Genomic DNA, 14,412 nt, shown 5'->3' on the forward strand with positions numbered 1-14,412 from the left:
ACATCTTTGAGCTAGCCCGAGATATTCCACCTCAAAAAGCAAATAATAGTGGTTTTTTCCCAATTCAGAGAAAGAATCAAGTTAATGGATGGAATTTTCAATTGAAAGTCTCACATATTTTCCTGAAACCCATGGCCTCTGCATCCATTTGTCTGCAACCGAGTGCTGGGAGACCACAGTGAATAAACAAATCAATAGTAAGAAAAAAAAAGATCAATGGGAAACCCCAGAAACAGCAACCAGTGTGATTTGACAGCTTGCTGTGGACACATCTGCCTGTGGTTGTGACTGCGTATTGTGCGGAATAATACATGCTCTACTAGTAAAACTGCTCTGCTTTATGTGATGAAATGATGAGCACCATCAGCTTTTCAGTCCTGTAATTAGCGACCCGTCTCTTGGGTGCTCCTCCACCTGGCAGAACTCCCCAACAGCTGCTCCAGCTGTAGAGAGCGAGGCAGGGACAGAACTGGGGCTGGCAGAGCCCACCAGGAGGGGCGACGTGTGTCTCTCACGCTCCAGTGCCCAAGTGCCAGCATATGGGAGAGGACGGGACACAGCAGCAGGCTTTCTGGTTCCTTTCTGGGGTAGACTCAGAAATGAAGCTAAGCAGGAAACTAATTCTCATAAAAGAAACTCCCCAGAATAATTTCTTATTGAGCTTAAGACCCAAGACAAATATCACAGCTGGAAATTACAACCCTTTCCAAGCACAGGTGATCTTGGCTCGCTTTTACTCCTGGTATTCACACTTTCTCTTGGCTCACATATCCCAGAGTTAGGACATCAGATACACCCCAGTAAAGCTCAAATCCCAGTTCTGAACAAAACCCTCTCCCGCTGTGACCATTCTTGCTGTCTTCAGTCTCAGCATGAGCAGCAGTGTGATCCCTCAGCAGTGGGTACTTATGCTAAACTCTGAAACACAATTAGATCCAAAATGGGGAACTGGGCTCAGGGCCTAGGATGTAAGGAAGGAAAAGGGGAAGTGGAAATTGACTTTGAAAGGCAATTAAGGGGGCTTCCTGCCCAGAGTTCAGGTGGGAACCTAAAGGAGCTTACTCTTCTCTCTGAGATCACCCCACTGGGTCAGTCAGGGCTGGGTGTGCTGTAAGTTCCTCCCCACCTCCCCGGACCCTGGGTATCCTTGGTACCCAGGTTGCCTCACATTCAAAGCCCCAAGCTCCGCACAGCAATATACAACTTATTCGTGACCTGGGCTTCAAAAGCACACAGAAGTCTGATAAAATACACATTTATTAGAAATTTTTCAGCAGCATCATTTCCATTTGCTTTTCTAATCAAAGTACATTTCAAAGTAATTACAATAAGCACTCAAAATATGAGCAAGAAATATTTTGAGAACTCAGGAATAAAATAATCAGTAGTATATGTTTCATCCATCCATCCATCCATCCATTCATTCATTGTTTTAAAAAGGTGCAATATTAGCACTGAGAGCCAGGAATGCTACTTAGCATGGAAACTGTATATTCCTGCCATGGTTCCCGTGGAGACTATACTGACTATTCAAGATAAGAGCTAGGCTCTACAGTATGTTCTGATACAAATGTACAGATCTAGCCAAAAGACATAAAAAAGGCTCAATAAGAATGGTTTCCCTTTCTATTCATGTTCAACTTAGGAAATAAATAGTCATAATAACGATATTTTCACATACAGAAACAAAACTTAGTTGAGGCTTTGCTTAACCAGTGTTTGTTTTGCACCTTACTTTATGAAGACACAGATTTGGTTTTAGTAATTCAGCTACCAAGCTCCAGTTTCTAGGATAGGTGACCACCCGAGATGCCAAGGCAAGGAAGTAAATTGCCCTACAGCCCATCAAGCGAAAGGGTTCATTCGATTAAATACAAACTCTTTGCAGGATACTTGCACTTAATGACAGGGCATGTTCTCACAGACATTGCAAATAGCTATGTTGACTTGACAGCTAGAGAGAGAACACACAGGAAGCAGAGTGTAGTGTTTAGACAACACAAACATGCAGAAGAGTGAGACTGAATTGCTTTTCTACCTTCTGCATTATCTGAGGCATCTACAGTCAAATCCCAAAGTCTGTACAACACACAGTGCTCTCTATCAATATGCCTATTAACCAGGTTACATGAAAGAGTGAACATTAATTAAGTGCTGATGCGTAAAAATGGACCCAAGAGTGGGGCCTGGATCCCTTTCCTGGATAATTCTATAGGAGACATGAGTGGTGCCTCTTCTTCAGACACGGCTAAAGGCCCCAAGTCAACTCCTTTCCTCACTGGATCATTTACTGCAATGATCACCAACCAATTCAGCAGATTCTTTTATTAGCAAATTTAATGATGTGATAATCTTTCCAAAATTTACAAATGTACAATATATTTATAGCCTTACCTTCAGATAGCTTCAGTGCAAAGATATACATATAGTACATGGTGATAATTATTTGTAAAAATATGAGATGGCATAATTAAAAAAAATAAAAAAGACACGCAAGGCATAGTTTCCACAGGCAGTTCCAGCTACAGGTGAACAGGGGAAAAATATTCTTTTTTTATTATAAAGTACTGAATGTTAACTTTTTTCCATCTGTTTGTAAAAAACATATGTGCAAAAGTGTGTTTCTAATTGTTCCCTAGATTGCTGGCGTGGCTATACCTCAGAGTCTTCTCTAACAAGGTTTGCAGTGTCTTTAAAAGTGTCTTCCGTTGCAGTGTAGGTTGGAGCTGAGCTTCTTTTGGAAGGGATTTCGGCAGCGGGAGAAGGTGATGGCAGTGGGACGACAGCGGTGGGACCACTTTCTTTTTGGTCGTCGTCCATCTAGGACCACAACAAAACATGAATCAGCCATTTATTCCCTCAACAGGAATAGTTTTGCGTGAAGAAGACACATCTTTGCCACTTTGCTCAGAATAATCTGAGTGTATGTCCAATTTAACCAGGGAAGTTATTTCTAAGAAAGGATGCTGGTGTCAAGAAAAAAATGTGAAAAATTACCTCTGCATAGATTGGATTTTCGAAATTGGTAGTTTGTTTTGGTTTTCGTTTGAAGATGTTCCATTTTGTTGCCTAGATGAAAAAGGAGAAATAGAACACCTTCAGGAATGGAACTTTTTTTTTTTTTCTGGTGAGGAAGATTTGCCCTGAGCTAACATCTGTTGCCAATCTTCCTCTTTTTGCTTGAGGAAGATTGTCTCTGAGCTAACATCTGTGCCAATCTTCCTCTATTTTGTATGTAGGATGCCGCCACAGCATGGCTTGATGAGTGGTGTATGGGTCCACACCTGGGATCCAAACCTGCGAACCCCAGGCTGCTGAAGCAGAGCACACAAACTTAACCACTACACCACCTGGCCAGCCCCCTACAGTTTTCTGATTTAATCTTCCCAACAATTCTGTGAGGGAGATGCTCTTATTATCTCTATTTTACAGATGAAGAAACTGAGTCACAGCAAAATTTTTATAACTAAATTGTAGGTAGAAGAGTAGGCAATGACTATGGGACTCAGGGGACGTACACTGAAAAGTCCAAAGAGAAATCAACCTAGACTACGGTGGGTGGCTCCTCTCTTGCTGAAAAGTTGCTCATGGTGGCAGTGCTGGCCACAGCTCAGGCTGCCACATGGAAATCTGGCAGGAGACAAAGGCATACACAGTCTGCTCCAGCAGGTAGCTGAGAGAGCCCACATGTTTTCTGGGGTATCTCTTGCTCTGTGAGTAGGAGGCCAAGATGTAAAGGAGAGGGGAGTACACGCCTATAGGAGAAGTAGAAGAGGCCATTCTCTTTAACCTCTATTTAAGTGAGCACCGACTCTGTACATGGCCACCACCAAGAGGGCGATGAAGACATTCAGGTCAGAGCCCGGCCTCTGGAAGCTTATACTTGAATGGGAAAGGCCAAAACTCTTCAAAGTCATTGCTTCAGTATAGAATGACTACTTGCGGTTAAGCAGTTATTACTAAGAGAAATGGTGGTGACTCATCTTCTTGGGAAACCCAATGCATTTCAATGAGACTTTCGGAAAATGACAGAACTGAGTCACAGGAGTTTATATTTTCACTTTGAGTCCTTTGAGTAGATTGACTGATGAAAGATACATTTGTGAGACTCCTTGGCACAGTAATGTCAACCAAGGGTGATCCTAACCGAGTGCGTCCACTGCTGTCAGCCACTCCTGCCGTTATCTCACTGCCCAGGAGGCAACAGACACAGCAAGATCCCTGGGTATCCAGGGAGGACAAACCTTAAGAAAGTCTCAGCCTTGAATGACTAAAAAAAGTAAGAACAAGAACCAACGTACTGCAAAGATGGAGGTGAGAAAGAAAGGGACTCTAAGTGGTGCAGATCTGCTCCCCTTTGAAAGTCTTTCAGCATGCAGTTTGTTCCTGATGACTGCTGTTCAGGTCAGAGGTTGTGGCATCCCCACCACACTCCTCTTCCTGCTCAGCTGGGAGAGAGCCCTGTCCAGGCAAGAGCATCACTAGACTCCAGATGGACCAAGAAAAAAATGTCGAGAATATAAAATAAATCTGGCACTGCCTTGGAGTTGAGTCAGACTTGGGGAACCACAGATGTGACATTCAAGTATTCTAGTGTCTGTGGAAAATCAATCCTCAAGATCCATTTTCTAATGTAGCTTAAATTAAAAAATTCAGTCCCTTGAAAAATATGAAAGTGAAAATTCCTTTCTAAGACAATATTCATGTGTGTGCACGCACTCGTATGCATGATGGGAGAAGGGCTTACTAAATGGAATATGAAAGGTGGACAAAGAGACCTTTGGTATAAGATCTTCTCATTAGCATCTATTTAGTTCAACTTTTATTTTGACCCAAAAGAGCAGAACAGGAGGCCCTGAAAATCCAATATGACTTCCAAGGTAACTTTGCAGATGCCAATTCTGCTTATAGATTAGCAATGTGAGAAATGAGGATTGTATAGATGGTAAGATTTCTAACTACCCTTAGACATTTGTTGCTTTACATTACTTCACAGAAGGAGTCAAAGAACCCTAAACTGAGACATCTCAGATCCTACTGTTCTCAGCTGGGAGTGTGTGAGTGTGCAGGGGGATGGTTTCTGGGATCACAGTGCATCGGAGGAGACACTCCTGAATATTAACATGTGCTGCAATGCACAGGATACTTCTATACCACAAAGAACCGCCCTACCCACTCTAGCACCCAGAGGTAAAATAGTTTTCCCAGAAGCAAACAGCTAGATCTGGAATAGCTTCATATGTGTCCATTAAAACTAGCTGTATATTATCCATCAATACAGTTTTATATCAATTTATTGAATTTCTCTCTGTAGACCAAATAGCCTACAAATTGTAAAGGGCCTGCAGTCATGGTAGAGAAGCTCCATCCAGTGGCCCTTTTTTCTTTTAATCTCCATTGTTAAACACTCTGCCTGGCACAATGAGGGCAACAACGGTTAAACGTTTAGATGGATGATGAACACACAGATTGATGGACAGAGGAAGAGCATATGAATTAGTGCCATCTAGTGGTGAACATAGGTAGCAACATTACAGCTAAGAAAAACATTATCTAAGGGAACAATGATGTACACAGTACAGAAATCACATTACACAGGGAAGGGAAAGGTCTTCTATGTGTATTCTTGACACAGTAAGCTCTTTATTCACATAAAATCATTCTTTCAAAGTAAACGCCTCTGGTGTGAAGAGGCTGCACAAATCTGTTGCCCTTCTATTCCTCATGGTCCCCCATGTCACAAAGGACATCATTCCCATCACAATCTTAGAATGTAGCTTTGCTTTGTGGAAAGTTTTTCAATTTGTGATTTTTTTAAATTATCTTTATTAACTGCCTATGTATCTGGGGATCTGTGAGCCTATCAGGGTCTTTCCTAGTTTGCCGAGGATTAACAAACCCAGCAACTCCAAAGTCCTTTCCAAATCCCCTATCATTTCAGCAGTCAGCCAGTTACCTGAGTTCCATCAGCAGTTGGAGAAGCTGGCTGTGTGTCTGGAACTATCTCAGAAGGGTTTATGGGACTTCCATAGTTCCTGTTATCCACATTTCCGGATACAGTTACCTGTGCGCATATTGAAGGCTGTTATCCAGTTTTGAAATGATTTGGTAATAAATAAATTTGCTACAAAGTTTCTTATCAACTCTTTGGTCCTATTTACCACCTCGCTGTCTCACAGACATGGTCAGGCACCATTTTTACTGTAGGAGACCCACCTGGTGGCCCAGGACTAAACACCACTCCCATGTCCCCAAAATCAGGAGCACCAACCACTAAGTCATCTTTCTCATGCCTGAATCCTGGGAGGCAAATGCACCCCCCACTGGTCACACTCTCACTTAGTAATAGCACATTCCACTGTGTTCTCTATTTCCCCTTACTCCCACTGTTGACCATATTTTTGGATAAAAGATACTCTGGTTGTATAGTGGCAGCCAAATCCTAGAACAGCATGAGTTATTCCTAAACTCACTGGCAAATTGAGAATCTTACCTTTGGATATTTAGAATAAAATTAGCAATTTCAGAGGACTGCTTAAAAGAGGTTGAAATTTTGAAAAAACAGGCGTAATGGAATAAATACTCTTCTAGACATTTTCTGTAACATTCATAGGATTCCAAGGTTCCCACTCGAGCCCAAATTACAATGGATATATAATTAATAAATTACAGAGTAGAAATTCACTCTTTTTCCTATATATCCTGAGAAATGTATCGTTAGGTGATTTCATCATTGTATGAACATCATAGAGTGTATTGAAGAACAAAATTTGCCAGCCCCAAAACATATGTCTTTAACATGAAGATTATTTTAGGCTGATTATTTTTAAGAAACAAAAGACTCAGAAAGTTTTTCTTGTTACCTCCCCCTTAACTGCCTAAAAGAATTAAGATAAAAACACCTGTCTCAGGAAGTAAGCTATCACCTTAGCACAACATGAACTAGGTGGTGGACAGGGAGGAACCCAGAAAAGCTTGCTTATTGAGCTCCCCTCTGTGTTCTTCTGTTTCTGTGTGGCCAAACACTTGTTTTCCAAACATTTGCTCCTTTTCACCTACCTGTGAATTGCCTTCCTTTCCCTTTGAAGTCCCTGGCTCTCCCCACCCCCAACATCTTCTTTTCTCTTTAGCAGAGGACAGTATTTTTTTTTTTGAGGAAGATTAGCCCTGAGCTAACTACTGTCAATCCTTCTCTTTTCACTGAGGAAGACTGGCCCTGAGCTAACATCCATGCCCATCTTCCTCTACATTATACGTGGGATGCGTACCACAGCATGGCTTTTGCCAAGCGGTGCCATGTCCACACGCGGGATCTGAATCGGCGAACCCCAGGCTGCTGAGAAGCAGAACATGTGAACTTAACTGCTGTGCCACCAGACTGGCCCCTGAGGATAGTATTTAAGGTGAGACTTTTGGCCATTTTGGTGAGTTATTCAATTTTCCTGAGTTTCTCCCATGTACACGTGTTATTAAACTTTTGTTTGTTTTTCTCCTGTTAATCTGTTTCATGTCAGTTTAATTCTTAGACCAGCCAAAAGAACCTAGAAGGGTAGAGGAAAATTTCTTCCTCTCCTGCAGGACTTACAGAAATCTAGACGGTACAGCCTACTACACATCTCGACTATATGGTACTAATCTTATGAGACCAACATCATATCTGCGGTCCATCATTGACCAAAAGGTCATTATGCAGCACATGACTGTATTTTTACCATTCACCACTTCATTTCTTCTAGAACTTGGACATGTGTTTATATATATGGCCTCATTTTATTTCAAGTGAAAATGCCAAATAAAATGTCATATCTATTTCATCATGTGATTAAAGTTTTGCTATCTGAATATCAAAGGATCAGGCAAAATGCTTTCATGATTCAAATATCTCTGGTCCTAAGAAAGCCATTCATAAAATAAACACTTCTATCATATATTAAAATATGCCTTATCATGTGAGTTCAAAGGAAGTTTAGGTGTTAGCAATGAAAGCGAATTTCAGTGAGGCTGTAGTTATTCCGGCAAAGGAAGTACAGGCCAACAGGTGACAGGCATGGGGAGTGGTGTTGGAGCTATTGATCCAGACCTAATGAAAGCTCTTTCCCTTCATCCCTGCTCCTCCTCATCTTCACGCTCCTCTCAAAGATGAGTGAGTAATAGGGCCGTACCAAAGGAAATACAGGTAACTGCCTATCAACTTCGGAGAACTTTCTACTTTTCTGAACAGTATGGGAAAGGCTAGCATAGGGAGGTCACCTCAGATCACACCCTTATGATACCAACAAGAACCCAGAGAGTAGACCCACTCCCAAAAGTCTCTGCAGAATGACCTGATGATCATTTGCTCATTCATTTCACAAAGGTTTATGGAAAGCTTGTGCATACCAGGCACTGTGTTTGCCAAGCCTCTGAATGGACTCCTACCTCTTGCTCTGACCACTCGGAAGGAAAAGGCTCTTGGTCAGTGCCCCCAGAATGGTTGTCAAACCTCAACAACTGTGCAACAAAACAGGATTCTGATCATCTTCACGTCTCTTTTTCTTGGGTCTGTCACTGCAGAGAGTGAAGCTGAGGAATGGACCACTGTGTTTCCTTCCATTTGAGGGAAGGTGAGGAGGACCCTGAGAGGGCATTATTCAATGGAACAAGATCCAGCAACAGCAGTACTTGAAGGAAAGGACTGTGTGATTCCTCACCTGAGTTGGCTGAACAACTTTGACAGCACTGTCCTTCTCCTTGGCTGTATACATTGGGTTTTCAAATATTATGGGCTGCTTCCCCATCTCCATAGCAAAGTGTTCACTCTGATGGGGAAAAAAAAAGATCATAATGTACTGACCTGGTTCACACACAGAGCAAGTTACCCCCCTCACACCTGGAGGTAAGCTAGGCACTATGCTAAATTTACCCAGAAAGAACGTACAACAAAAAAAGCCAGCAGAGACCCAAGGCCTCCATATGGCAAACCATCATGTAAAGTAACATGAATGCCCTCGTTCACTAGCACAAGAAAAGAGAAACACTCTTCCTATATTTGAGTTCTCCAAAATAAGTCACTTGGGGACTGGGGTTGGACAGAGAAAAGGATGTGATGGAAGAAGAGCAAAGAGAACAGGGAGAGGGGGAAAGAAGAAAAAATGGATATTATTGTATTTTCAGGCAGGGGAAAAATGAAAGCTTTGAGGGAAAAGCAAAATACTGAAAGCGATTCCCCAATACTGATTATAGAGACTATACATGTCTCCTCATAAGGTATCAATTTGGTCCTCACAGGAGGTATTATTATACCCACATTACAGATGGGAACAGTAGGGTCAGAGAGACCAAGCTCCATGCCTATTACTACATAATTAGAAGGTGCCAGAGTTGCTATTTGAACCAACCACTAACTCTAAAATCACTGTTTATTCCATCACTATCCATCAGTGGGAAAATAGATGAGACTAGTAAACACTTATTTTCATACTCCTCCCTTTAAATATACAAAAAGTCACCAAATAAAAGCAGAATATTATGCACTCTGTCTCCTACTCCCTAAAAAAAAAGACTAATTTAAGATTCCAGTTAAACTTAAGACTGTTTATGATTCTAATTCAACAGTGTGGCTTCAAGCAGAGACAACTTTTAATTTTATTACTAATATTTTTAGATACATTTCTGCAACAAATCTAATGTTTTCTAACTTTGTCTGTATAGTGAAGACTATTCTGAGAGGCATACAGTCTTTCATTTTTTTTCTAGGTTAATTTTATTCTTAAAGTGTTTCTTTTATAAAACAGTAAAAATGGTAACGTTCAAATAGTCATTTTGAAGCCACACTCACCATCACCATTGATCTGTCAATAGCAGATTCAGGCCCAAAACCAGACACTCCAATATCCATGTTAACATCCGCCCCTGATCTGAAGGTCACTCCATTTCCATTTTCCGAGGATTTGACAAGACTGCTTAAGCTGAAAAGAAGTAAATGAAAGTCATTATTTTTTTAATAATCTTTTGCAATAGTACTCTTTCCTCCATATCGCTAAATCTTACTTAAATGAAATGCTCAATTCACACTCTGAATTTACACATCAAATATGGTGGTAAGTTCTCTTAGCCACCTGGAAGTGTTAAAGCACGTTCCCAAATGCTTGAGATCTAAGACAGGGCCAGTTTGGGACTTGCAGGAATAAAGTCTGGTCCATCCCACAGCCAGCTCTGTTCTCCAGTCTAACCTAAATGCCCACCAATAGGCACCAACCATTCGGACTATCAAACGTGCTTTGCACTCAGGCTTCAAAGAAGCACTTGATTAAGAAGTTGTGATTTGAACTGCTTTCAGTTCACTACTTTTTGTGTCTGCAGAATAGGTGAACTGTGTAGTGTGCTTTTTTTTAACTTAAAAAAAAAAAACTAAGTTATTCACATGGGCACATTACACAGGTTGCTAAAATCAATATTCTACATAATGAAACTGACCTTGGCAGCTTGGGCAGAGCAGGCAAAAGGGAGCCGGTTCTCCTATAGTGGAAAAAGGCTAACATTGCCAAAGCTCCAATTATGATGATCAGGATGACTGTCAACAGCACGGCCACCGCTGCCATTGAAGAGGGGGGGAAAAGCGAACATATCAACATGCAGAGAAGGAAAAGAGCCAACCGACTTAGCAGTAGAGGCTGGGGTCCAGAACCATTCATTCTTCAAAGACTGGGTTAAACAGAACACAAACAGCATTCAATTTAGAGGTTATGAAGTATTTTCAGGTTGCTTATGTTCTCAAAACTTACTTGTTCCTGGAGGGACGCCTTTTGAAAGCCCTGCTTCACAATATTTTCCCATGTAGCCACTCAGACACCTGAAAATAAAAGAAGACTTGTTCACGAGCTGTCGCCTTCTGAGGCTTCTACTGCAATTTTGTAAGCACACCTTGAAGGAGAGAGAGGTTCGACTGAGTAAATTACACGTTGAACAGACAATGTATCCTGTATGACTTTTGTTTATTCCACCAAGAAATAAACAAGCAGAAAGAACAGTAATTTGACTTTGTGGAAATTCACTTTCAGTGGAGTAGCTGTGACGCCTACAGGGTCAGCCTCATCAAAGAAAACCTATTGATGTGTTCTCTAATCTATGGAATTCTGCCTTAGAGAGTAAAAATGGAAACCATGATTGTGTTCTTTCCTTTGATATGTTTTCATTAAATTTTTAAAAGACCTCCATTCATCTTGCTCTGTGATAAAGCTTTCTCAATAATTCTTTTCTTTCCAAATCGTAGGCCCAGTCTCTGCTCATCATGAGTGCCTCGTACTGAAGCAGCTCTGCTGCCAGCTGCTCTCCCACAATCCCATTGTAATTAACCATGCCAGGTGTGTAGGAAAATGCAGGTGCCGTTTCTCTAACTCCTTGCTCCCCAAAGCGTGGCCCACAATTCTGTGGCATCTCCCGGGACCTTGTCAGAAATGCAGAATCCCTGTGCGTGAGGTGGGCATTTGACCCAGATCTCAGGAGGTTCTTAGGCACATTATAGTTTGGGAAGTACTGCTTTAGTTCTCTATGGACTCCCCCAAGGGAGGGCAAGCTGGTTAAGATGTGAAAATTAGTGAACAGGCAAGGTTCCTGTACTTGTTTTTCTAGCTACTTTAAGGTCTTGAATTCCCCCAGAAGAGGCAAGGGCTACAGCTTGGACCTCAACATTTAGACTTACTTGCATTTGGGGAGGTCATTCTCATCAAAATAGCAATTTCCTCCGTGCATACACCTGCATGGGGGGGGCATCATGATGGGACTTTCGATGGCTGCAGAAAGGGAAAGCCATGCATGTGTTAGTCAGCCATACTCAGCAAAGCACCCATACCATGCAAACCTGCTTCAGACCCAGGGGAGTGGGGGAGGGGGTAGACAGGGAAAGGCCAGCTAATTAGTCTTCCTATCAAAACATTATCTTCCCCTTAAGTCAGATGAATTTCCTTATCAATAAGGTCTTGGAGAGTAACATCCATTTGGTGGAAAGATAGAGACAGTTTATAGCATCCCCCACCCCCAAAACAGTGGAGAGATGCTAGACTCTAGAACATACGTTAATAGTTAAAAGAAACTTGTGGTAAAGGAATCTCTTAGGACATTCACGTCCTCATTTGAAGCTGTCAGAATTCTCCGCTGTGAATCCAGTTAACATCAAGAATTCAATTTAGATGCACCTCAAACCTCAATTAAAGGCTCTGCAGCATCAGCGATCCCTCCATCAATAGACAGACACATAGATGCAGATACATAGATGCTTAGTGGACAGTCGGGTAGAGATCGCCTCATTTTTAAGTCCTACAAAACTGTGCTTGCTCTGGGTCCCTGCTCCAGCTCAGCCCCCACATACTCTCTGGATGTGCCTGAAGGGTCATTCGTGTTTCCATGTCTTACACCTAGAAGATGCTCAAAAAGTATTTATCCCGCCTGTGTTTATTCAAGGTGTTCGGATACGCTTCTAGCTCAGTCCCTCAACTTGAGTCTCTACTCAAAGTTCACTTGATCAAGGGGCCTTCCAGGAAATGTCTGTCTAAAAAGGCAACCGACTCCCACCCCACCCTCATCCCTCTTACCTGCTGTAGGTTTCTCCTCTTATTTTTACCACCTAATGTTATATATTTATTGGGTTCTCTATTTATTGTGCTACTAGAATATAAAAGCCCCACAAGAGCAGGGTATTTGTCTGTTTACTCCCTTCTGTTATCTCCAGCACTTAGAACAGTGCCTAGCACATAGCAGGCACTTAATAAATACTTATCAAATTAATTGATTAATTGATATACCAAACCGAGACCGTATATGGAATGATTACCATCATTAACGTGCTTACTTTGGTTAATGTCTTTTTAAACAGAAATCTTAATATGATCCACTTGGCAAAAAATGTAAATGAGGAAGTAGATTAGATGACAACTTGCACAACACGTCTCCTTCAACATGAAATTGTAAACAAACGTCAGAACGATCCATCTACAGCACAGAACGAATCTCAAAAGCTTGAAATTGTCCTTTTGTTCAAAATATCGCTAGGTATTGTCATCTTGCCAATATTTCCCCCGTGGCGCTAGGATGAGAGTGGGGATAGGGGAAGGGAGGCGGAGGAAACAGTTTTTTATCCCCGATTTCATTCTCTAAACCTCCCAACTTTTCAGCCTGGCTGGGAAGAGTCAGAAAGGGGTGCCTTGTTTAACCACTTGCTCCACCTGGTGGTAGAAGGTGGTTAAGCCTCTTCATTTCTCTGTTAACTAAAACTGGGGGAAGGCTGCTAGTGAACCACAGGATGATTTTTTTTTTTTTTTAACGTGCTTATCAAGCATCGGATCCTAGTTAGGGACACTATTTATTCCCCATGGCTTATTAACTCCTTAATTTAAGAATCACTGAAGAAAGGTCTTGCCAAGAATAGATCATCCACAGCATTTGGGATGAGAATTAAACCACTGCTTCCTTATTCCAGACCTCATCTCCCAACAGCATAAGGCACCTCCTGAAATGTGGCCCTTCTTCAGTTGTCAAAACTTTGAAATGAGCATGTGAGGAAAACATGAACTCCTCTAGCCCTCCCCTCTGTACTTCATAAGCCCCCCACCTCAGGAACCTGGTTCTCACCTCGAGGAACTCCTGATAAGGCTGAATGGATTCTGGGGTGACAGGAATCCAGTATGGGGCAGAGAAAGGAGGAAGAGCCCTTATAGAAAACTCATTCTTCAAAATGTCTTTACAAAACAACATAACAGATCTTAGCAAATAATTCCCAGAAAGCCCTGGAACACAAGATCTGTTTGGCCCCTCACTCAGCTCTGTGCATATTTCCCACATCTCTCCTCTCTCCTTCTAGCCATCCCCACTCTATTCTGTAAAGAACCCAGCAGGCAGGGCTCCTCAGGCTCCTGAAGAATGGGAAGCACAGGTAGGGAACTGACTGCAGAAGGCAGAGTAGCTCTCCCAGGCCCTGTGGCTGCCCAGGCAGTGCTCCTACCTGCATTACACTCGGTGATGCTCCCCGCTATAAAGGTGGAGCCTTGGGGACAGGCACAGCTGTAGCCTCCAGGTCTCAGGAGGCAGAGGTGGCTGCAGACCTTTTTACAGCGGTTGGGTACTGGAAAGCAGATAAGAACAGTGGTTAGGTGCTGAGGAGGAAATGAAAACCCCCAACCAAGGATATGCCCATCAACTGAGCTGTGCACCGGCCAGGTGATAGGAGAGACCAGGCAGCATCCCAACACTCCTAAGCCATGTGCAGCTTGGACCTGGCTACTCACCCTCATTTAAACTACCGTCCCCTGCCACCCCACCAAGTGGCACAGTCTCTCCCTGTGCCTTCCATGCCACTCATTTTCTACTGGCTTCGCTTATTTCCTCTATTGCCCTGGCAGGTTTGGAAGGTAGGTGTGTGTATGATTCACTGAATGACCT

The 14,412-nt window shown here is 42.4% G+C and overlaps 1 protein-coding gene across 3 annotated transcripts in view; it reads right to left on the minus strand.

The window, feature by feature from the left end:
* Positions 1–1,239: 1,239 nt before the first annotated feature.
* LRP2 (LDL receptor related protein 2) overlaps positions 1,240–14,412 on the minus strand; it is a 198,564-nt gene continuing 185,391 nt past the window's right edge. For 2 of the 3 annotated variants that reach the window (XM_046659443.1, XM_046659445.1), the window contains 9 exons: positions 13,976–14,095; positions 11,681–11,771; positions 10,764–10,831; positions 10,456–10,573; positions 9,818–9,947; positions 8,691–8,798; positions 5,957–6,064; positions 2,998–3,069; positions 1,240–2,820 (listed from right to left, as the gene is read on the minus strand). In XM_046659443.1, the coding sequence (XP_046515399.1) occupies positions 2,653–2,820; positions 2,998–3,069; positions 5,957–6,064; positions 8,691–8,798; positions 9,818–9,947; positions 10,456–10,573; positions 10,764–10,831; positions 11,681–11,771; positions 13,976–14,095 (983 nt within the window). In that variant the 3' untranslated portion in view covers positions 1,240–2,652. The remainder of the gene's footprint in view (positions 2,821–2,997; positions 3,070–5,956; positions 6,065–8,690; positions 8,799–9,817; positions 9,948–10,455; positions 10,574–10,763; positions 10,832–11,680; positions 11,772–13,975; positions 14,096–14,412) is intronic. The other variant, XM_046659444.1, reaches the window with a different exon arrangement.

The sequence above is a fragment of the Equus quagga genome, chromosome 4 (assembly GCF_021613505.1).
Source record: "Equus quagga isolate Etosha38 chromosome 4, UCLA_HA_Equagga_1.0, whole genome shotgun sequence".
NCBI lineage: Eukaryota > Metazoa > Chordata > Mammalia > Perissodactyla > Equidae > Equus > Equus quagga.